The sequence below is a fragment of the Bombus bifarius genome, unplaced genomic scaffold (genome assembly GCF_011952205.1).
Source record: "Bombus bifarius isolate JDL3187 unplaced genomic scaffold, Bbif_JDL3187 scf7180000008199, whole genome shotgun sequence".
Classification (NCBI taxonomy): Eukaryota; Metazoa; Arthropoda; class Insecta; order Hymenoptera; family Apidae; genus Bombus; species Bombus bifarius.
The window spans coordinates 1,955,275-1,981,262 of NW_022884505.1; the positions used below are offsets into that span (position 1 = coordinate 1,955,275).

General features: G+C 31.1%; 1 protein-coding gene across 11 annotated transcripts; it reads right to left on the bottom strand.

Moving 5' to 3' along the window:
• On the bottom strand, positions 1 to 25,514 carry LOC117210297 (transmembrane protein KIAA1109). 11 transcript variants are annotated; one of them, XM_033453185.1, is made up of 51 exons: positions 25,353 to 25,514; positions 24,355 to 24,665; positions 24,124 to 24,267; positions 23,716 to 24,035; positions 21,366 to 23,641; positions 21,018 to 21,304; positions 20,645 to 20,948; positions 20,381 to 20,566; positions 19,410 to 19,782; positions 18,836 to 19,339; positions 18,498 to 18,756; positions 18,072 to 18,419; positions 17,919 to 17,995; positions 17,512 to 17,848; positions 17,259 to 17,437; positions 16,956 to 17,181; positions 16,496 to 16,884; positions 16,258 to 16,419; positions 16,059 to 16,184; positions 14,944 to 15,082; positions 13,991 to 14,233; positions 13,285 to 13,541; positions 13,170 to 13,199; positions 12,716 to 13,019; positions 12,234 to 12,629; positions 11,648 to 12,157; positions 11,149 to 11,564; positions 10,626 to 11,067; positions 10,301 to 10,548; positions 9,539 to 10,233; positions 9,299 to 9,459; positions 9,017 to 9,225; positions 8,580 to 8,809; positions 8,266 to 8,484; positions 8,111 to 8,182; positions 7,884 to 8,039; positions 7,631 to 7,810; positions 7,351 to 7,552; positions 6,848 to 7,230; positions 6,371 to 6,780; positions 5,958 to 6,287; positions 5,580 to 5,888; positions 5,300 to 5,492; positions 4,982 to 5,211; positions 4,614 to 4,898; positions 4,345 to 4,533; positions 4,048 to 4,254; positions 3,831 to 3,854; positions 3,048 to 3,178; positions 2,765 to 2,961; positions 1 to 2,693 (listed from the first exon to the last, which is right to left on the bottom strand). In XM_033453185.1, exons 2-51 carry the CDS (start codon positions 24,605 to 24,607, stop codon positions 2,474 to 2,476), a joined length of 14,967 nt encoding a protein of 4,988 aa, XP_033309076.1. In that variant the 5' UTR covers positions 24,608 to 24,665; positions 25,353 to 25,514; the 3' UTR covers positions 1 to 2,473. The 11 variants fall into 11 exon arrangements, with proteins under 11 accessions (XP_033309076.1, XP_033309071.1, XP_033309070.1 ...); XM_033453180.1 differs by having other exon boundaries at positions 18,084 to 18,419; positions 20,243 to 20,566; XM_033453179.1 differs by having other exon boundaries at positions 9,029 to 9,225; positions 20,243 to 20,566.
• Positions 25,515 to 25,988: the final 474 nt, after the last annotated feature.

Genomic DNA, 25,988 nt, shown 5'->3' on the forward strand with positions numbered 1-25,988 from the left:
TATCTCAGGCACATTAATATATTTCTTCTAACTTGGACATGTACCAATTTCACATCTATAGATACATTATTTTACGCGCTGACACATTTGGCTAATGAACGGAAACATTTTTAGTACACTGAAAAATTAACTGTTGATTCAGTTGCTTTGTAACTTTCGATATCCTTTACTCGAAGCAAATTTTTATCATTCGAGTATGGAAATAAATAAAAAATATTTATACAAATACACCATCTGTTTTCGTAAATAATACTAGTGTTGTAATGTAAAATCCACTATTCTTGTACTGGCTGGATCTACGAAGTCTTTATACATATATGTATATATATCTTTTTTATTAAATAGAGAATGTCACGCGCGAAAAAGTCGTAACTGTGAGCAAATATACACGCACGCGATACAAGTTCCGGTGAAAATTTATATTTTTTAAATCAATTAACGAGCAACGTTCGATACGTTGGATTAACTAAAGAGATTATTACATTTGCTAAATTTTTTTCTATATATTACATTTAAAGGAACATATTTTCCGTTACTTGAACATTTTTTTAATTAAGTCAATTCAACTATATAATATTTCAGGTGCAAATATACACGATAATCTTACTTAAATCTATTAACTATGTAGAAAGTTTCTATTAACATTGTAAATGTCAAAGTCTTATAGTATCAATATAAGAAGTTAATACTTTCAATAGAATTACGTCATTGCCGGAACTTGCATATAAAGTTATACATATATTACGATACGAATTCAATACGTACATAATATACATATACATATGTTTTACGACAAATTTTCTGTAGTAAATAGGTATTATTGCGATATCAGCGGTCGCGAACAATAACAAGCTCAGAATCACTATTTGCAATTTAGGAAAAACGTTTTGCTTTCTTCCACATTTCATAGAAATATATCGACATATGCTAAATATGCATTTAATTTTATGTATAGAAAAATTCGGCTGATCAACTTAATTATTGCAAGTGATTGAATTGCGGTAATTTGCACTTAAAATTAAATAGTGCTCTAGGAAGACTGAACCGAAGAAACTAATCTTTGTGATTACATCGGTGGGTCTATAACGTGTACACGCTCTCGAATGAAAAAAGACGCTTGAACGACGATACAGCGATTGTTTGTTCTTTGCATACCCTCTACGTTACATTTCTAACCGATTTTTACATTTCATTTAAAATACAGTATATGTATACATTGAAATCCATTATCCTATAGTAACAACTTAAGTCTAATATGTACCACTTTTGTTATTTTATCGTTTTAAAGTGCACATTGCAATTACAAGTTGGCATCAATATGTATATATGTATATATCAATATGTACTTATACGAAAAAAGTCGGGCGATGTATACACAAAAATATATTACATTACATTACAGTAATAGTTTAATATGCACAAAAGCGGTTCGTAGATTGTAGAATTAAACAAAGACCTTATTCCGCCGTACGTTAAAAGATAAATTATCGTTATGCATAGGATTCACGTAAATTATCCTGAAAAATGAGCAAAAATGCCGCGACTGGTATCGATTAACTATATATAAGTTTTAACATCCTCCCCTCCTATTCAAAAGAAAGGAGAACAGGAAAAGAGAATACAGATTATAACTACAAAAAAATAATTTCAAGAATCTAAGCGTAATCCCGTGAGCAGTTTGTAGAAAGACAATTCTTTTGAAAGTAGTACGTGCTAATAAAGCTGCAAAGTTTCAAGCTAGGAAAGCATTCTGCTTCCATGCATAGATTTCGATATTTCTAACACGTACAATCGTTTCAGTTTTCATCTAGGCTCGTAAGTCTGCTTAAAACGCTAATATCTACACATAATACGTAATTTATAAAATTCTAAAGCTGAAAACTCGTTAAATACTTCCGATATACTATAAACGTCGTACTCGAAACGCATATCGATACGATGATATATATAGATTGCGATTGCGAACGGCTTTTGCGACAAATTTCCATTTCCTCGAACAAAAATTCTTTTGTATGACTTTATGAAAATATAACGAAGCGTTGTTGAACGCTGTTAATACACATATGTTTCCTAACGCTCGTTGCTGTGCCCTTGGCGTTCTGTGCAATATTTAACACGTTCGAACGAAATATCGATGATGATAAACCTTTATCTATATATCTTAATATACAATTGCTTGATTACATGTTGCACATTATTAACACACTTCTTACAAATGTCCTTTTAATCATGCACTCTCAAAATATCAATTTCACGAGTAAGAGTTTTTTCCGATTCCTACACTGAACTGATCTGATCTGATCACTATAGTTTATCCTTTTATTAGCAAATTTATATTATTCAACGTTCACTTTATACAATATAAAGAAACAGTGATTTTATTGATATTACCGCCTACCAATTTGCGCAAAAAAATTGCGGACATTATTATGTTGGACGATTATTGTACGATTCCACTTTCTATTTGTGTTAATTATTTTTCTCGTTTATGTTCTTTTTGCTCTTCCGACGATTCTTCTCGAACGGCTAAAACCATCCTTAACATTAGAATGGCCAGTAATTTGTCTAAAGGATCCATAAAACCTCGTTGAATCCATTTTGGTATCGTTGTACGAGCATGAGAAAATCCTAACTTTTGCAAAATGTAATCTATTCCATAAGGCTCAATGCTTTTACCAGCCCACGAAAGTAACCTTTGGTATCAAGAATAAAGATTACATCACACATAACTTAATAGTAAAATAATGACAAATGTCATCATTACCTTACAGTTGGTTCAACATGCCACGTTTTACACCTGTACGATCGCCAATCTTTTATGAACATTTCTGCTGGATCAAATTGCTTACGTTTCTTCTCGTCTTCGGAAGTAATCGTTGTTGTAGCGGAAGTACTGCCAGTGTTTGAAGTTCCGCCTTTCTTTTCTTGAGGATCTGGACTGTGCGCTCGTGCACCCATATTCTATAAATGGTTACACAACAAATACGATTGAGAAAATACATTTTCATAACATGTAATTGCTTCGAAAAGATATAAGATATATTTACCACTTTCTCTTTTTCTTTTACATATGAAGTAATTAAATCATGAAGGAAGAAAAAGGCCTCTGCGTCTACCGTAACAAAAATGTGGTCCTCAAATTCCGTTATGAAACTACATTCAACTAGTGGTTTTTCACCTGTTAAAAAGCGATTTTTATATAATAAATTTTATAGAATATTCATCTTGTACTAATTTTAACATTGCATTTTAGAATATGGATTAATACTTCCATGATGATATACATATAACTTTTTAAATAGTCCAAAAACTACGTATCTATGTGTCAATACAAATTCGTCAATTACAGATTCATCTAATTTATGTAATGAATTCTATACTACATTACATGATTGTAACCTTTATGCTTTTCTAATATAATACTGAAATATAATATTTCACAATGAAAATGTTTATAGAATTATAACCTGTTATAATATTGGACGGCATTAGTCTTATCCTTTTATATTAATAAAAACTATATACTACAACTTCATTATTGTAAGAAATGTATATTTAAACATTAATACCGCATTAATAATTTTATTTTGTGCGGATCATGCATACTTAATATGAATTTGATCATATAGATTAGCAATTACAAAAATTTAAGTCTAGTCTTTAGCACTTATTGAACATTTCATGCAAAATAATTTTTAATATAGTACTCTATATGTTAATAAAGCATTTAATAACCTGGCATAGTGTACAAATCAACCCATGTTATTAATTCCAAATTAAGAATGCTTCTTACTAAGTTTTATATAAATCAATTCTCTTTTTATACTTACTATATAATATATGTTTAGGTGCTCCTAAAAATATACAAAGGAAACAGTTGCAACACATAATTTAAAGAGAAAAAGTTCCTACTGCAGCTTTCATATTTATAAATACAATAGTATTATATATTAAACATGTGTCATCAGACACATATTTTGTTATATCATTAAAATTCTTAAATATTTTGACTTAAGTTGGATAACAGTAAATAGAGATGTTACGTACCGACAACAACTGGAGTTTTTGCGGTTTGCAGATGTTCCGTTTTTAGATGTAACTGCAATGATGGTAGAGCAAATATAACTTCTCTTCCATGAGAATGTTCTTGTAATTTTCCAGAAGTTGTTGATGTACTTCTCCCACGAGTTATATTACTACTATCAGACGTACTGTCTGTTCGTTCTCTTTCAACACACGGAAACCGATCTACAGCTGTACATTAAAGTGACAGACATTAAGGCACTTTCATTTATATTCTACTACTATTAAAATTAATTTATTTTCAATACATTTATAGCGTACCATCTATTTCACTACTAGCAAACGCATAATGAAACCATTCTTGCAATGATTTAAATTGTGGTGGGAATAATACACTACGACTGAATCTGCAAACAGTAGCCATAGAGTGGTGTCTTGCATGTTGTTCTTGTTGTTGGCCTAAACTGATGGTCAATGTTTGCACAACATGAACATCACGTGTATTTGGGGCTGTCAAAAATATCATTATTAAACCATTTTGAACAAAACACAAATTTTAGTCAGTTATACTTATATAAGATATTCCTTACATTCAACGCTTGGAATTTCTTGAGCTTCAGTAGTGAAACTAATACATGGTTCTTTTAGTGAGAATAGTGCCCAACTTTTACTTTTGAAATTAATTCCATGGAAACACGCTAAACTAATGTTGCAGCCATGAAGTTCCATTGTTCCTCCAAGTACAGTTCCTGTTGGTGGTAAAGAAAAGCTTAAACTACCTAACTGCAGACCAGCTACTTGGGCTAATACACCTTGCCAATGTCTGTGATGACGAGCATCCGTCACTGTAGTTGTTTGATTTGTGTTCCATGGACCTGTAGTATATGAATTTAGAAATAATTCCATTATATTGATTTGAAATACACATAGCTCAACTATATTAAATATGTAGATTTACCTTCATTAGTAATTTTCCTTCTTTGAGTTCTTTTTCTAAAGCTACTATTATTTACTCTTTGATGTCTTGGTTGTAAGGAACTAAACACTCGTTTACTACTTTTAAATTGTTGACTGAAAAACTCATCTAATTTATAATACATTTTTAATAGATCTGCTGTTGTAGATTTACTAATCATAATCTGCAATTGATCCCAACCCAAGTCTCCATGCATAAAAATTACCGCAGGTCTGTTAGGAGTGATATTTAAATAAAAGATTATATAAAGATCTGTTTAATTATTAACTAGTAATTATAAAAATATAGATATAAAATAACCTTCTTGTTGGCATAAAGGCATCTCCATTATTGTTGCGATTAATTTTCCATTCATCCCTTAATGTAACATCCAGTGAAGATACTCTAGACATCAATACACTTGTTCCCATATAATCCAATCGCAATTCTAATGCAAACAGTTTTAAACCTACAGTATGATCAGGTTCTATACCAGGTTCTTCTCGTATGTGTACTACAAGTATATACATACATAAGTAATACAATTAAATTAGTAAAACTAATATATTTTTTAGTATAAATTTGAATATCAATAACATACTGTATGTATCAATTTCACTCAATTCAATGACACCACCAACAATACCACCCTTTGCATCCAAACTAGAACCTCCTAATCCAATGCCTATATATAAATTCTTATGTCCAGTGCTACCTATAGACAGTCTTCCATCAGATCTAAAATCCTTTGTCATCCATGTAACATTGCCCATGACATTACCCATGTTCATGTGAACATTCAAACGTGTGAAATTTATGGCAAATAGTACTAATGTTTCCCATGCAGATTCTCTTAATTTAAGCTCTGACGTTTGTTTATCAGAAGTAAAACTCCATCCTCTACCGATATCTAGTATTAACATATATATATTGGTATTAAAAATTATTAGAAATGATTGTTAAACATTTTATAAAGTACCTTTCAATCGTGCATGTTTCGGTATATCACTTTCTAAGCTCAATCTTAATTTATCCCTATTCAAAGTTGGACTTCGTTCTGGAGCACTTTTTGATAGTACATCAGTACCGTGTCGATCATAGTGTTTTAATAAAGAGCTACCCATAACTGCCTCTTCTTGATTCAGAGAAGGACTACCATCACCCTCAGAATATGCTGTACCTGAACTTAAATCTCCTAAAAATAATCGACGTACTATACTACGTCTATACCACGCTTTTGGGAAAGCCAATATTTCACTTAATCTTCGCATATCATATTTAAACGAAGCAGATCCAATGTCAACAATTGCTGAAAAATTATGTAGAAATATTTCATTAATCCCTTTGGCATGTGTTAAATAACATTTGGATATAAGAAGAAATGATACATACTAGAAAACCGAATAACTGCACGACTAGTATCTGACATCTTCTTCAATTGTTCACTTTGAAAATTTAATTTACGACTTCTTGACATATGAAATTTTACAAATGCGACATTAATACTTAAAGAATCTTTTCTTTCGCTATCCGATAAAGGTGACCATTGTGCTTCTTTTAACCCAGTTTTCTTCCCACCACCATAAGGATGAAAAATATAAACAGAAAAATCAGCAAGACATCCAGTAACTGATAATCCACCAATCGCTGAACCAGCTTCTTTACCAGTAGGTTGTGTACTTGGAGATTTGTACTCTCGAAACTCTATGAGCTCTTCTTCTGCTCGCTTGGACGAAAACACTATATCAAGGGACGGCAATTGCAAAATACATTCCACCCGAGAAACCGGTAAACAAGAGAATCTGAAATGATGAAAAATTATAATGACTAATAATTATAAATAAACTAATAAAATTATTTGAAAATTACCTAAATGTAGAAGGTTGCATATGAAAATATACTATCACATCGACAGGGAAACTCGCATAAACGTAATTGCTGTTTGCTGCAGTAGCAGCCCAAGATGTGCTCTCCGCATTTTCCAATGGAAATACTGTATTTGTTTGTGCATTGCTATGAAAATGGGTTTTACTTGGAATCGGTTCTAACGTTTGTTCCAAAAATTCAAGGATATGTGGACTTATTATAGTTTCTTCTGGTATACTTTGAAGAGTCATCCAAGCAAATAAACTAGCCTTCTTAGTACTAGACTTTCTAAACGCAGTTACTGATGAAGGATTAAGCAAGCTATTGTCTGATGATACACGGGGAGACACAGATTCTTCTGGAAGTGTTTTAGATTCATAATGTACCTGTAATGAAATTAATTTAAAAAAAATTAATTTAGAACATGTAAATACAAAAACACGTGTACATATGTGTACATATATGTACCTTTAACATCTTATATATATGCAACAACATATTTTTACCTTTACATCTAAGCCAGGAATATGAAAAATTGTTAAATCTACTAAAGGTACATTCGTGTGTTGTAAATATCGTAGTCGAGATGTACTTGCAGTGGATGATTTTTCTTTGCTACTTAAATGTTTCCTACTACTACTAGGACTGCTTGGTTGAAATTCAAATGTACCTCCAGAACACGATCGCTCCTTCTTCATTCGACTCATACTGTAAAAAGATATTCATTTATATCAAATGCATAAAACACGCGCAATAAACATTAAATTAGTTAATAAATATATATACATTTTAATTTCATCTTCTTTTCCTGGATCTTTTGTGTGGAGTACACATTTGCCACTATTAATTAGAACTTTTACATCAAGTTCAAAGTCTATATTAGGTTCTTGAGTTTTCTGAGGTGTTATGTACGGTGACGAAGTTGATGAGGATTGTTCTTTTCCAAACGAATCAAGTAGTGGTGCGCTATGAAAATTAAAACTTAGAAAACATAATATATTGTATTCATATCTTATCTATATCACATGCTCATACATACTTTCCTTCCATGCTATCATAACTCGATGTGTAACTAATATCTCTGCTTTTTTTTCTTAATTCAACTCGTTCTCCGTCTATTTCAATAGTTTCTGGCCACTCTAATTCTCCTTCTGGCAAACTTAACTCAGAACCAGCACTCGGAAGCGATGATTGTCTACATAACATCATTATTTTAAAAATGGTTATTTTAAAAATAAATATATTAGAATTATTTGATAAACATACCTGCCCATTGTATGTGTGTCACTAAAAGTAACACGTGGTCCGCCTAGTCCTCTTACACGAAGGGAGGCAGATCTTTAAATTAATATATATCACCACATAAAATTTTGCGAAAACAAAGATAAAATATAGCTTTTATAAGTGAAAATATACGATACCGGCTTGGACCGCTTCTAGGACTACTTTCATAACTAGCGGAATTTGCTGAATTGACTTCTAGATTCATATCTTCAGGACTTTCGAGCTGATTTTCGAGTGTTGGTGAAGGTACAATAAACGAACGCGATCGATACGTATTCGGTTTTCCACCCAATCCTAATTTTCCTTTTATTCCTGAAGCTTTAACAGACTGTCTCCTTAACTTCTGGATCATATCTCTATAAAATTTATATAGAAATTTTATTTTTACGTACTTAGTAATGTACTGCATTATATTTCATAACAATCTAAAATGCGTTTCACAAGTTTATACCTTCTAAAATCTTTAAAAACCATAGCTTCCAACTCATGTAGACGCTTCATTTCTTGTTCTATTGTTCCGTGAGAAGCACCCAGTGACCGTAGATCGTTTATAATTTTTGCCTGTTCATTCATCTCTTTTTCTATTAATTTTGATCTCTTCTTTGCATCAAGCGTAGGATCAAAAACAAACGCTGGTAGACTGTCTGTCCAATTTTTAGATTTCTTCATAAGTATACTCTCCTACAAACATACAAAATTCGATTAATGAACAATACACATACCATTATGAAGCTTTAAATAAAAAAAATTTATGGATATAAGAAAATAAAAAAATCATGTATTCTGTGAAAATAGTCTTAATAATTAATATCTAATTTCTAATACATTACCCAATAAAAGGACCGAAAAAAAGTACTATAGGATGAAATAAATATAATTAAACCATACTTTTTTCTTAACCTGGCTAGTACTATTATCTGGCTGATCTGCATCATCGCTATCATAATCTGCAGGTACATGAATATCATCTTCTTCAGAACCAGTCAACATTGTTAGTGTATGTCCAAGTGCTGACAGTTGTTGTCCTACATTAACATCTAGATGAATATCGACACCTTCCATTTGCCATTGTACATTTAAGATCCACTTGGCATTATCTGAAAATAATTACATTGCATTATCCATTCCCAACAAAAGAACAAACAACAAATAAAGTTTTATTCTTATTACCAGACTTATCTTGTTTTTGTGCAATTGTTCTACTACATACTTCATAAGTGCCTTCAGATACCATACATAAATTCATTATACTACTATCAGTTACATCTGGTTTCCAATCATCCAGGGAAGTTTCAAAATCATCAGCAAATCTTAAGCACAAACCCATAAATCTGTAAAATGATAATGTATTCATAATCAATTCGTTCATAACGTTTATTAAGAATTGAATAATTAATAATAATATTATACCTTGCTTTACTAACTAAGCTACCACTGCTGCATGCTGATATGCTTGTATTTTCTAATGTCACTACTACAGCACCCCTTGATTCGCCATCATACAGTCCCCTGTTCATACCCCAAGTGGGTGGCAAGGGATTAAGTGGTAAACAAATACCCATATCATCTACAGTCAATTGCAAAAACAATGTCCCCAAATGAGGAGCACTTAATTGACTCGTTATTTGACCAAATGGAACTTTTTCAAATACTTGCTGTGTGGCGGTCAAAACCTCTTTATTTAAGTTAGCTCTCTTCTCGTTCCAATATTCGTACGCGTTTTTATAATTTAGCCAAACAAGTATAGCCTTATCAATAGCCATTGGCTGAATATATATTAATGGACGCTTTAGCGTAATTAATACTACTTCCTTATCTTCACCTTGTGCCGTTTCTTCTTGAAAAGCGTTTCTTAATCCTACTCTGGTATTAAAAAAGGCAAATTGCTGAAATTCTGGTTCTGCTTCTTCAAATAAAACATTTTTTAATAATTGTCCAAGACTTAAATTAATGTCAACTTGTGCTTTTCCAAATAGCTTCATGTATGGATTTGGTTGTGTAGCACCAGAAACATTTTGTACTCTATTAGATAATTGAAGTTCAACAGCTCCAGTTTCCAGTCGAACTGCCGAATTCGTTGGGGTTGTTGCCGTCAATTGTATCCTCTATATATAATACGAAGAATATTAAATATTACAAATTTCAAATTATTGATATTAATATAACACTGACCTTAATGCGAATAATTAAAGTAAATAATATCCTTTTTACAGTCGCATTACTTGGCTCTTCATCTTCTAACCACAAAGGAACTGGTTTCTCTCCACCATAAACTTTTTGTACAACTTCATTTACTTCTTTCATGAACACTTTTTGTACGAATACTAAATGATTAAGGAGATCTGTAGTCAATGAATGTTCAAAAACACCGATATCTGCCGTTGCACTAAGATAGCTGCCTTGTCTTAATACAACACCATCTACAAATTACAAGAAATTCAATATATCTGTATCATAAAATGTATTACACAAATCTGTAAAATATTAGATTACTAACCAGCTAATTTACTATCATTCATGTTACTGTTACCATCTTGAATATATTCTGCAGATACATGTACTTTGGGAAGTTCAATGCTAGCTTCGGAAGGTAAATTTGCTTCCGTCACTTGAAGTTTCGTCGTAAAACTCAAGGTATGGTGAGGCAGATCTATCGTGAACTTAGCTTTACTACCAGTTATACCAGAACTAGTTACCTGATCCATTTTATATTGTGCTTGTAGAGATGGTAACAGCGCTGCTGTTATACTCAAACTTTGAAATATTATGTGAAATTGCATTACGATTGGTTCTAACAAACTAGATACAACTTGTGGTTTTTCTAAATCAACTGATGGTGCTGGCGCATAATGATGTGGACTACCAGGTACTCCAGTATCCACCTCGTCCTGTTGTTGACCTCTGGACATTCTTGAGGATGTTCTTGTTACCCTAAGTTCCTGAACATTTTTTATTATTTAGGATTATAACGAATTTAATTACCATTATTATCACTATAAAAGAGGAAATTATATATTTACTTGTAAAGTCGATGATAATTGTTTACTACCTCTGGTCATCATACCATGTAAAGCTACTGGATGTTGTGGAATATCTATGTTGACAGCGCCGACAGTCAGTAATCCACTATTCTTATCTTTTTGTCGTCTGCTAATACTCGAATACAAAGCTTGTGATTTGCCCACAGTTACTCTAACAACCGTTTGTTGATTAGGTGCAACACCTTCTAGTAAAACAATCATTGTTCTACCAATTTGACCAGTCAAGCTACATTCTAAGCTGGCAGGCCTTGATTTCTTGCGGCATGTAAAACTTGCATGAAGACTCGTTATTTCTGCTTCAAGTTTCAATCCACTGAGAGTAGCTAATAATCTGGTCCTGTGTATTCGAGCAACTCCAAAAATAACTAATCTTGTCCGTTCTCCCGTAACAATATCTATAATATATTGTTATGTACATACAATTAATAATAAAATTTAGTTTTAAGATAAGTATTAAATAAATTAAATTAGTATTAACTTAATTCTCGTGGAAGTGGCACAGGTGTTGAACTATTTTCAGCATTCAGTCCTTTCTCAATATCTGCATCTTTTGTTTCATTTAATAATTCATATTTTCGACCACTTTTATAATGTTCTGAAGCGTCCGCTGGTATGGAAAAACGATGTGTAATAGTCTTAGTCTCTGGTCGAGTAGCATATAAATCCAACAAATAGTAGATCGTTTTCCAGCATCGTGGCGTTAAATGTGTTGTATCTTTACATTTATCGGGAAGTACACAAAATTTGTCTAAACCAGATCCACTTGGACTCGCTCCAAAATTGGGAGTTATTACTCCTTCGCTCAAATTAATGTATCCTTTTACACTTTTTCCTGTACTACGTAGTTTTTGAGCAAAACTTTGCGGTCGAGATCGAATACTCGCACCAGGTGATATAATTTTCGAAAGATTGGGTTCAAAACTATTACGAAGTAATGGAACATCTATCTTTTTACCTTCTAACAAAAGTTGCTCTTGTAAATCAGATGCTGTTAAAAAAATAAGAATATGTTACATTCATATTTAAGCATGTAGTTAATAAAAAATAAACAAAATAATATTTACTTGAAGATGATCCATTTTTTACTGCTGTATCATTAACAATTAAATTATTGTTTCGTTTACTTTCTGGTTGTTGTTCTTTTAGTTCCATTTGTGTTTCTTTAACATTTTGATACATATTACTAATTTGATGCAATAATCTGAGAAGAGGCATGTTTACTTGTTGACTAATGTATCGTATATTTAAACTAAAGTTCACAACTGTACTTGTATGTTTCTTCAATTGGCCCCGAGATATATATAATACAGTTTGCTTCTGAATCATATCATCTACCGCCATATCAGCCATTTTCTTAACATCAATATCAATGCCGATTTTTTCGCACAAAAATGCTGGTGTCTCTGGTGGTATATCCAAATGAAATTTCGAATTTCCTTTCTTTGTTTGGTACTTATTACCTAATACATTGGTTTAAATTCGCGATCATTCCCATTTTGAACAATATTTGAAATTGATTCTCAAGCAAATATTCTTTTTTACATACCCTTTCTTTTATCTGTTACTTTTCCAAATTCACTGACAACTATGTCAATACGCATAGTTTCCATATTCCCTACTAGAGATAAATTTGATCCTAATGAGTCTAAGGAAGATACATTGTTTATATTTCCTGACCCAATGGCAGATAACATTTGTTGTGGCATAACAGATAAGGAAGATAGAAGTGGTTCAAAAATTAAATGTGCATCTAAAAGTCTAAGTGAATCTTTCATAGGATAAAGAAGAGTACCACTTTGAACATCAGAATCTTCTGTGTCATCTGTTGTCATTGTATTGATCTTAGAATCCTGAAAACATATAATCATTATATTAAATAAAGAAACAAGCAAGTATACCCTAAAAATAGAATAAAAATTCTTAAAATAATTCATATAGTAATATATAAAATAGAGCTTGTTAAAGGCAATACATTCAATTCTACAATAAACTTGAAGTACCTTTAAAGACTTTTGCTCTGCACGAAAGACCTGAGATGATAGGAGTAATGAAAATGTATTGTATTATAAATATCTTTTCTTGAACCTTTTATGTGTAATAGGAGATTTTGCTTACCCAATTTCCTTTTAAATTGTTTTTATCATTATCCTTTATAAATTCTTGTTGTTTAGCCATCCAGCTATACAGATCTTCACCAGTATTTAAAGGTTTATTGGAATGATGACTTGTAGGAGATGTAACTTGATCTAAGCTTCCAGTACTATGTTGACTACCATGTCCACCTCCAGAATAGATACTTGGATTAGAACCCAATTGATGAGAATGGGAAATGTGAATTTGTGGTGTCTTCTCTTCTCGCAATGTGCCATAACCTAATGTAAAACTCTACTTGTATATACATTATTTTTATGCTATTAAAAAAGTACAACACACTAACTGAGAAAGTAAAGCACAAAATACTGTTAGAGGAATAGAAATTCAGAGTTAGATAAACAGAAACAAATATAAGATAGATACTTGATAAGCGCTACAATGAAGTAAAAAGCAATACACGTGAGAAACAAACAAACTGATATGATATGATAGTGCTAGTCATATAGTGTTAAAGTTGAAGAGCAAGGCGATACAAACTACAAAGAAAATTAATGATATATATTTATTGCAAACAAAACAGTCTATTCACTAGAATATTCATGTCAACCATTTTAATCTTTTACTTTCTTTGTCCAGGTAAACCTTTCATCAATAAACTTCCAATTTACTTATATCATACTAATGTATAGACTGTTTGTACATAATCATTTAATCGTCTTGCACTTACTTATATTATTTGGTTCCCGAGTTTGATTGAATAACCCACCACTTGCAAGCAATGGAAAAACAATACTCGCTCGTGTACTAGCAGGCATTTGCGTGGGTTGAAGTGATTTTCCTTTCTTTAGACGAACTACTGGTGGAGAAGGGGAGGTTAGTGAATCTGGGCCTGGATCCGGTGTTGCTATGGGGGTTGTATCTTTTCCCCGAGGAGAACTTACAGGAACCGTCAAACCATCACCACAAATACCTGGTCATTCCATATCAAGCCATGATTTTTGTTTAGAAAGCTGATGACTATACTGTTAATATATGTTTGAAGAAGCATATTGTAACTTTAATATATATAGTGCTATATTTATTACAGAATGTATTTGGTACTTCAGTTTCTACAAATAGTATTCTAAAGACTGTAATTAAAACTTAAGTAGGAAAAATGTCTTATATGCAAAGACTAATAAGGACCAGTATACTTAAAAATTTGATAAATATTTGATTTCAAGAGTTTTTTGATATTAAATATCTAAATAACAATTATAAAATAAATAACTTGTCCTACATGTAAATTAAGAATTTTGATAATAATATTAATGAAGAGAGAAAATTGGACAAAAGTAGTATAAGCAAGCACATGTTATACATATTATACATGTATACATAATTAATATGTAAATATCATACAAGTTTTTAATAGAAGATTAATGCTGTTGTGTGAATACTTCACAATCACTAATGCTAAAGACACATACTATAATGTGTCTATATGAGAATGCAGATTAAGATATTAAGCAATTATTAAAATTATTATTTAAAGCAGATGCTAAAAGCTGCAGGTGTATTAAATTGAAGTTTTGCAAAATATCAAATAATCTAATAAAGTTATATCAATAAAAAGCTACTATACCAATTATCTTCATAGATTATATGATTAGAACCTTGTTTTAATTTAACTTATAGTACCTGTACTTTTATCTTGTCCAGTCTTGGCATGTGTATGCTTGTGCATATGGTCTGTGTGAATTAACATAGCACATTCATCTGTGACTTCCTGATCATCAACTTCTCCTGCGCTACCCTCACCATCAGTCAGCAAATTTTCCTGTACATGAATAAGTCAAGTCCAAAATGTTTATTTAATATCTTCAATAATGAAAGTCAAAATACTTTATTTGATCATAATCAATGATAAATGAAATAAATATCAAAGTTTTAATTTCCAATAAATCAAAATATAAAATAGTTAATGGATAAAGAATTGTGAGAATAGTTTTCAGAAGATTTTGGTTTCAGAAGTTTTGAATTTCACAGGAAGTCTTAAAATTATAACATAATTTTTACATATATATAATATTTTCAGTTAAATATTGCATAAGCCCTGAAGAAACCTCCACCACTTAAGATTCATACTGCCAAATACTACTAATTTTTACTTACAAGACAAAATGAACATTATCTTATTTAAACACAATATAAATTAAGTAAAATACATATGTCCATGGCATACATATATAAGTTCTGTTAATAAACACATATGCATCATTGCAAAGTACATTATATTACATTAGCACATTATATTACATTAAAATAGAGTTAATAGTTATTAGACAAAGCATGTAAGTATAAATTTATTAAAGTGAAAGTAGATTTTTATATAAAAATAGTTTGCAAAGATATTGTGTTAGAGCTACTTCTTTGAATATATTTTGAAAATTCTTACTGAATTTTACATTGCAATCATCATCCTGTACATCCGTGTTTATTTGCTGAAAAAAAAAATTCTCTACCAAATTATGTTCCCTATAAAATATATTATGAACTTCTGAATGAAATAGAAAGCTTCCTTTTTGATGTACTATAATGCTATTAATATAAGAACAATTATATTTTAAAATTATTGCCTAATAAAGGATAAATAAGAAATATTACATATTAGAAAAGTAAAATGTTAATAATTGTTTGAGGAAAAATATTAATGTAAGAAATATAAAAGGAACAAAGTTATATGAAATTCCATTCCCATTCTAATTTAATTTTTAATAAAGACATTTAAGTATAAAAACAAATAATATCCATACCTCATCTGGGTCTGAGACTGCAAATGTGACATTCAATGGTTTAACATGTTTGGTTTTGTAATTATGTTCCAATAATAGTGGAGTATAGAGAACATTCTTCCATTGTCTGCTCAATACTATAACTCCCTAATAATATATAGATGAATGCATATATGAAATAGCTTAAAAAAGATTAAAGTATATTTATAATATAACTTACTTGTCGAAGTGTTGATAATAAAGGTAAATCTGACTCCTTTAAGTTAGCTTCAATGCTTTTTAATTCATTTAATAAAACATAATTTTGTAAAATTGTACATAATTGACAAGATGGATCTTCTTGTAGTGTTTTTGCTAATGGGGTTAATCTTCCGTAACGACTCTATAAAACAAATAATAACAATTTTGCTAAATATAATAAATTTAGTTAAACATACAACACATAAATAAATACATACTTTAGTGGGCATGTGTGTCGCTTGAACATCTAATGCTTCTGCCATGAGACAAGCAACTATAGCAGTTGATCTTCGATACATAGTTCTAAACATATGTACAATTCGAATTGCAAACTTATTGCTAGGATTCATCCAAGCATTTATAGCAGGTGATGCAGTACTTAATAGATTCCAATCTAATCGAGTATAATCAATTTTTCTTGTTATGGGTGTACGGGGTGGTGCTGCAAAATTAAACCATACCGTTTTTAATTCTATAATACAAGAAACAGTATTTCCATTTCCTGCTTTTGAGGCGAGACTAGCACATGTTGCACTAGTATTTATTTGTGCTCCATTATGCAAGTTTGTCGAAGCTGTTTCTGGATCACCTATAGGTGCAGTAGAAGCTGTAATATAATAAATAATGTAGATATATAATATTTATTAAGAATCATTTAATTTACAAAACTGAATATACCAGCTGCATTGTCTAATTCTTCTTGACTCTTTACACTATCTGTATAAAATATTTCGGCATCGACCTTTTTACTATCGTTTCCGTTTTCTCCTTTTTCAAATTGAGATCTTTTTACTACTTTCAATTTGACACCTTCTAAACCACATTCAAACATTATAAAACCCAATCTATCTTCCCCGCTACCGAGGGTAAATTCTTCTGTTGCTTGTGGAGATCCAAATTGTTTCTGGAATAAATACACTTCTGATGAGTTTTAGACAATATATAGTACTAAGAATAAATTAGAAAAGATAAAAAACATACACTTTTCTCTTTGTCATCTGTAAATTGATGTAAATAATAATCAACACACTTTAGTGGAGAAGTTATTCTAGTACATGTGAATAACACTCTTGAATAATGAGCAGGAATTGCTGTTATAACAGCATCTTTTAATATTGAAGATTCATTTCTAAGTCTGCGTAATTGTGAATGAGCTTTCCCTATTATATCAATTATTTAAATTAATGTTATACGATAGTTTACAATTATTACAGTAATATGTTACGTAATTTACCTATATTTAGTGTAACTACAATTTCTTCTTGCTGTTTCTCAGAGGTTTCTATGTATACTGTTTCACCACTTCCAATATCTGCAACCACAGCAGCAGTTTGATGCCCAGGTAAAAATGCCTTGCTAATTTTGTTAACTTTCTTTTGATTCGGCAATACAACTGGTTTATGAAATGTTTGAACTACTTCTCGGGCTTGTTTTCCAATATAGAATCTTGCTGTCACATCATCAAAACAGATGGCGAATAACGATACACATGTTAAATCACGAATGTTTTCAAGAGCAGAAAAAGATATAATTTCTTCAACAACCGAGGCTTGCAACAAAGTTATGCTCATCTAAAATTAGACATTAATATACGCATAAAATATTTCATAGAAAAATTATATATTGTAAATTATTAATCACCTTTGGTAAAATAATACTGCCCTGTACTTGTGTCATAATACTTTCTTCATATACGTTTGTTTGCAATGCAATTTTACCTGTTATTAAACAGTATGAATGTTAACAAATACACATTTATGCATTACAAAAGGAACTGAATGTAATAAAACTAACGTTTATCATCACCTTGACCATTTTTTATATTTCTTTCAGCAGTGGATCGTTTTGAACTAGTTTGTACTTGACTCCAATAAGATAAACTTTGGTCTTGTTTTAAAATATTAGCATCTTCAACCTTTCCAATGCATTCATGATGAAGATGGTTTAGAATAGTTAGTGGGTGTAAAGTAGCTAATGTTGGTATAATAGCATCAATGAAACGTTGTAACGATTCGAGTATCATAGGACTTAACATGATATCTACATCTCCCTTAAATTTTACGATAACCGTTGTTCGTGATCCATTTTCATGTTGCACAGTTAATAATTCTTCCTTGTTATGAGTTGTATGATCTCCTTCTCCTTAATATAACAATACAATCTTCAGGTATACATATATGTCTTTAAGGTAATTAATAACATAAAGCTACTGTTTATTACCTTCCATATGATTAATAGTTGTATTATCCCAAAGGTATGGATGTGTAGGAGTTTTATTAGATGAGTTGGCTACAGGTGAACCATCAGATCTTGTGATCATTTTTAGCGAAGTAAATCCTTCAGCAACAGTTTCAAATTTCGGTACATATCTGCCACCAACATAAACTAGCCTACCATCTTCAGTACGTTGAAAAAGTGGTGTAGTAAATGCAGCACTTCCTGCTGGTATTGATGATTGACTCCAATTTGAACAACGTATCTAAAATTGATTGTATATCCCATATAAATTGCATCTCTCAGACACATTGAAAATTTAAAATTCACAAGTTTCAAACTACCTGAGTTAAATGGCTAACGTAGCTTGACATGAGAAGTGGAGAATCAACAATTGGCTTATTTACTTGCATATGTAAATTAACAAGAGTAACATCTTCTTGCGAAGATACAGCTGATATGAAACTAGTAGAAGAAACAGAATGGCTATCGGATGAATCACGTAATCCACCATTTCCACTGTTTGAATCAGTTTCGTTTTGAAAGCTAGTATTTCGATTTACTCTAGGACTACGTTTCGTACTTATTGCCTGTGGTTTTGCTCTCTCTAAAGTATGTGCTTTTTCCGATACGGTAACATTCACATTTGTTGAACTTTCTACAATAGACAAGTCTGATGAAAACTTTTTTTTCATGCTATCATTACGATTTAATACTGAGCCAGATCCAACAATAGATTGACGTAAACTTGATGTGCGACTTCCGCTCAAACCGTGACTTGTGTCCTCATCAGCAGAATAAAAAGCTTCTGAATGATTTTCTGAAGACATAGATATTGTCCGTTGAACCTGTAAACATATAGAAGATTTAAAATATAATTAAAAATATTATTTAATTATATTAATTTATTAATCTCACTTCTTGTTTTAATTTTTCTTCAGACTCTGATTTTACATATAATGAGTGGCGAGAATCAGAAATGTTGATACTATCAACAGTTTTTATGCTTGTTTGCATCGATTCAGAGAAATTTATTTCTGTAGATACTACTGGTAGTGATTGTGGACTATTTGATTCAAATGGTTCTACATCTGATGCATTGAAATAGTCAACCGCTAATTTAGAATCAGACACACTACTTTTTGGAGCAGTTTCGATTTCAGGAACACTTAAGATTGATTTGCTGCGTTCTGTATGCAATTTTGAATCTGAATCTAATTTTTGCGGTAGCTGTACAACAGGACTCGCGTCAACTAATCTAGAATATGGAACATCTTTTACACTGCTTCCACTGCAATAAAAAGTTAAAAGTTAAAATTTATTAATATATAATAAAATAAAAATTAAATGTCTAATCTGTGAAATTTGGTAGCAATTTTTATATTTATTTTTATTATTATATTATTAAATATAGCATATTAGAAATAAATATTAAAAAATAAGATATTTTCTATGTTAAAAAGATAAGCTTGCATGAAGCAGAAAATTTTCATGGAGACAGAACCCACTGAAACATAAGATACATTAAAAAATTACATTAACAAATAGCAGCATAAATGATATATAATTTTTATATTTTTGTTTATTATTACGCAAAATTTTTATTTGAATTTTTATTATTTTTATAGTTATTCTAAATATAAATGAGCATATTGTAAATTCAAAATTTAGCGTATTTGTGCAATCATGCAATATTTAAAGAAATTAATCAAATTATTAAAAAGCTGCTTCAAAGCTATTCCAAAGATTACCGAATCGATGTATACGAAAATCTTCTGCCCAGTAGTTTCCGTTCCCCACTGCATGCGAATGGACTTGCTGATGCAGTAATTAATTTTGTACTACTAGTTTCTTCGATACCGGAATCTTTATTATGATCTGTCACAGACCTTGGTCGTTCGACACCCTTTCTCGAGGTTTGTGATCCATCCTGCGTGGCAGTTATTTTTACTCCAGTAACAGGATAATCTTGTAAAGATACATCTTGTAAATTATAAGGTGATGTATGGAACACCAGTTGACCGTTGTGCAATATAGATTGTCCAAATCCTTTTTCTTTTCCGGATTCGTTAATTCTACGATAATATATGAAAAAAGTAACAAGTAGTTCGCCGATAAGTTAATAATTACTAGAGTAATTAATAGATTTGTACCTGTATGCAGCAACATTTATTCCATCTTGAAAATCATGGTAGCTTGGTTTAAAAAATCTTAACCCATTTCGATTATTTCCAAAAAATGCGCAGCCGCCTATACAACCACATCTTGTTGCTTTCACACCACTTTCTCGAGGCCATAAAAACCACAAACGTTTTGTGGCCTCATCATGTAGTTTTAAATATTTATTTTGTATTAAATGTAAATTATGTTCAGGAGTTGGAAGTGAAATAGCAGCTTCTAAGATTACTGGTCCTAAAGCTACAGATCCTACTTCTAACCAAATGTCAGATCCATCACCTAAGATATATAAAACAAATAGCATTATCTTTAACTTTGTATTTCTAAAGTTACATATATTTGTCATACCTGACATACGACTGCTTGCATTATTATGTGATCTGCCACTACCAGCTGTGTTGGTATTACTTGTATTTGCAAAATGATCAGCAGCTGATACAAATTGTCTTATTAATATTCTTGGTAAAACACCAGTTACCCCAGATTTTACTTGTTGACCATGAAGATTACAGGTTGACATGCGAATTGGAGATATCCAGGTATGGATAGTAGTTCCTACTTCTTGAAAATATAAATCAATTGCATCTACTGCTACTCTAGTCATTCTATATTTTATATCTTCTGAACTAGGACATCTGTAACAATATTATAATATTATTGTCTTTAAGTCTACAAGCATTAAAAATTATTGCATACCTGTAATGTTTGTCAACATCACTATCAGGACATTGTAAAGGTGGAATACCATGATGGCAATGATGTGGTAGATCTGGAGGACGTAAACTGTTTTCATTATTTTTTACCATTAATAAAAATGTTTCCAAAGATATAATAAGATGATGCAGTTGGGGTGAACTCATTTTCCCAGTCAATTTTCCTAATTGCACTTCGATTAACCATGCATACTCCAAAGTCTCTTGATCTAAACTTCTTCCTTCGTTACTGAACATTGCATGCCCCCTAACCTGCAATGCACTTAACATTAAATGTCCCTGATTTAAATGACGTTCTTTATTCGAACGAACGACGTTATCAGTGACTAATGCGATCGCTGGCGATAGGAGCAGCTGAAGCTCTGTTTCCTTATATTTCTTTTTCATTTCAAATCCAAATCGTTCCAAAAGTATAACTGGACAAGGAGGATCATTTTCTCCACAATTTTTCACTAAATGAGCTTGAATATCATGCATAGTAATTCCAACAGTTACTTCTAATGGTCGATAATCTCTTGGATCAAATGGTTTTGATTTTGCATCCTCATCTTCTACAGATTCAACACTACTATTTTGCACATCTCTGTCTTTACTTCTTTCTGTACTTATCGATGTAGGATTTGTTCGACTCTGTTGCATATCGGTAAACGTTTGATAATCGCCAAACAAGTTTTCTTTTAAGTGCATAAAATTTTTTAAAAGCGATCCATATAAAATTAATATAGATGGGCCAATCTCAAGATCTAAACTAACTTTATCAGGAGCTATAGACTGTGGATCAAATTTCTGATTACCGTTTCTTGTCCAATGAAGACCTGGTGATTTCCTGCATCTAGGAATTCTCATTGGAGATAAAAGAATTTCTTCTTTCTCTGGTGTTGTTATATTTGCTTGTGGCGTAGGTCCCAATGGTGGACATGGATGATATGTATAATTGATACTTAATGCCACAATTGGTACAGACCAACAGTCAACCCAGCCTGCTCCTTTCTGACAAACATTTCTCCACTTTTTGTTTTTGTTCAATTCTGACAAATATATATGTGATCCATCACGTGTCATAATCTTTGCATTTTTATTCAAAGCTAACAAAATTGTACGACTTGTATTGACTTCAGGTAGATAAAACGAAAGATCAACACTTTCACCTTGAATCCAGAAACGCAAAGGTATTGTAATGGGCAAATAATCCACAAATGGAAGATCAAATGATAGTTCAAAAAATTCCCCACAAAAAGCAATGTGCGCATTTTCTTGATTCTGTGATGAACAATCAATCCAATTATATTCATTACATAATGTAATTATTTCAAATTCTTTTAACAATAAATTGAACTTCCACGTATAAGGTACAAAATGTAAAATGTCAGGTCTGGCTTTACTGGCCCAATCATTAATCATATCTTGAAAAAATTCTTTGTGCGAATAAACTAAGTTAGCTGTGGCTTTACATCCAGTTAAATTTAACATCCATTCTTGATGATCGTTCCACTTTATTGGGTAATGACACTTAACACCAAACTCTAGCGTTTCGCTTTCAACTAAACTTCGATATTGCAAACTTGTAGTGGCTTCCAAGTGTAACAGTTGACCTGTTATTTTCGTAGTATATCCATCTTGCAAAACTATCCATGGCATAGTGATCTCCAGATATGATCCAGGTCCTACATTTATATGAACTGCATTTGTTTCCCTGTTTTTACTAAAAAGTATATCAATTGTAGCTTCATTTAATGTTGATAATCTTATATCAAATGATTGAACTTGTCTTTTCTCTCCAGTAACAGGGGTTTTTGTAACTTTCAATGGTTGGTAATCATTAGGGAAAAAGAATTTAAATAAATGTTCTCTTTGTCTATCAGCCCATGGTCCATAACTGAAATCAGTGCCCTTTCCACATTTAATATCAATGCCCCAGATTGGTGGCATAGCTTCAACCATGTCTCCATTTACTAATTGAATCATTTGTGGCTGTTCAGGAACAAATCCAGGTTCATCCATGTAGTAATAAACTTCTATGTTGTTTGAACTTAATATAACAAACCCTTCACCCATATATCTAGGTGGATCATCTACCATTCCTGTATACTTTGGACTAGGTGCTAAAATAACTTTGAAATTCTCTGCTTTACATTTTGTAAAATGCATGAAATGATCGTATCGAGATGCTGCCGGTTTCGTAGAATATACAAAATGCGCTTCTTCCACAGTTATTGATAAGGTTGTTGGTATTAACCGATTACCAAATACCAATCTGCCCTAAAATAACAGAACACTTTAAATAACAGCAACCGGAGATATATTGAAAAATATCAATTAATTTATGTACTAACTGTGCAAACATCTAATTTAATAACAGGTATTAAATCTCTCCATGTTCGAGCTATAACATGAGCTTCTTTTTTCCTAATATTATCAACGTGACGTGAAACATCCATTGCATTTATTTGTTGACGTGTTTCATGAGTAGTATTACTAAATGATTCTGCATCATGATCATCACTATTAACATTGTGATTTTCCTCATCAGGAAACATTTGTGGTGTAAGACCAAATGTTTTTTCTAATTGTGCATATAGCTGACAGCGATTATAAACATGCAATTCAAAGCCATTTAACATAACAGAAAGTCGTGTATCAGAATGTGAAAGATCTAGAAGAAAATTTATTAAAAACTTTAACACAAATTTATATGTTATAATTTCAATCAAACATAATATAATTGTTTCTATATAAAATACCTTCAGATACATCTTTGGGAACATAACTCCGCCACCATCGAAATATAAGCCATCCATCCTGTACTCTGATACTATAGTCTGTTGTGATATAAACTATATCTCGAAACATTATTTTTCCACTTAGTGCACTTAAAGTGAAAGAGCCTAAAAATAAACAGTACATATCACAATTTATAATGGTATGTATATTAATATAAAATAAATTATTCTTAGTATTTTTTAGGGACTTACCTACTTTAACATATCCATCCCTAATAACAAATCGATTTAATAATTTTGTTAATATATAACCAATGACTCTGCTATTATAGTAAGCTATATAAATAATCCATGAAATAGCAGATACTAATGAACAAAGTAAATATATAAAACTGCTATCCATCTTAAGGTCATCAAGGATGACATGATCAGAATAGTTCCAAAAGGCTGGTTCAATTCCAGAGAAAGATGGAACTGTAACATTATACAGTTCATTCTCCTCCATGGTGATATTGTTTCTTTGTTACAGAATCAAGAAATATTAGTCATTTTGTAATTAATCACTGAAACCATAAAACAAACATATTTATAGAAATAGTGAAAATACAAATATTTCTGTTTAATATACTTAAAATGCTTTGCTTGGAATTTCGAAAATATAATCTATAATTTATCATAACTTACTACTTTCATATTAATTTCTTTCATTATAATGTTGTTCAATTTTTATATATATTCAAAAGTTATTATGTACATAATTGGAATCAAAAACTTAAAAAAAAAATTTGTAAACATAACCTAATCAACTGACTAATTAAAAAAAATTTAATAATTTATTCAGTAATCTCTGTAAACATATTATTTCACTATATTTAATACCTGCTCCTTACATATGATACTGTTAGCAGTTAACAAAATATTATCTACTAATGAGTAATAAAGAATAATGAGTAATAAAAGAAATAAGGTTTAAAGATTTGTTATCAACATAAAATAGTGACTATCACAAAAGGTAAAAGATAAAATATGTACTTTGTTATACATTTATTGATACTTCGGGTTATTTAAATGATTATCTACTTATCAATGAAAGCAAAATATCTATTGTATGTGTATGTATGTATGTATGCATGTATATATGTGTGTGTGTATATATATATATGTATATATATATATAATACAAACTACATATTTTAAAAAGTACTTTATGAATAAATACCAGGACAAATTAATTTATTCAACTAATTTACCTTTATTCGATAATTATATAAGAATTACACTCAATTTTTGTTGTGTCACTCATGGTTTTGTGTTTATCGGTACATCAGTTTTAATAGATGTCACAAAACTGTCATCGATAGACAGCGACACACATAACCATACATAACCAGTTGATTACCAGCACTAACTATAGATTTGGTAGCGACACCATAGATAAGGCACAAGATAGAGTTCACATCAGATAGAGTTAGTAATGTTCTAGTTGTCCCTTAGATGGCATGAGCTGTTATAAAAACAAAAGTTCGCGGGAAAAGACAGATGCTTTAAAATACTGAAGTATTAAACTCCAGTATTTATCGACTTTTTTATATTTACCCAACTTTATCGAAATAAATAAGAATTAAATAGATTTAGAGATTGCTCTATATCTTATTCGTATCGAGACTAAAGTGATTGTGGGGATTCTCTCCGTTTCTTCGTTACAATTCCTGATTTAGCAAAATGTAAAATTCAGGAGGTTCAATTTAAAGGATAGTTCCCTTATTCAAGGAGGCATCTTGTAAGGATTCCAATAGAGAATGTGCAGTAGACTCCCTCCTCCACGTTCTCAGATTTGTGACTTGATCGAGGAGGCGTTATCGAGAAGAACCTTGTCAAAAGATCCT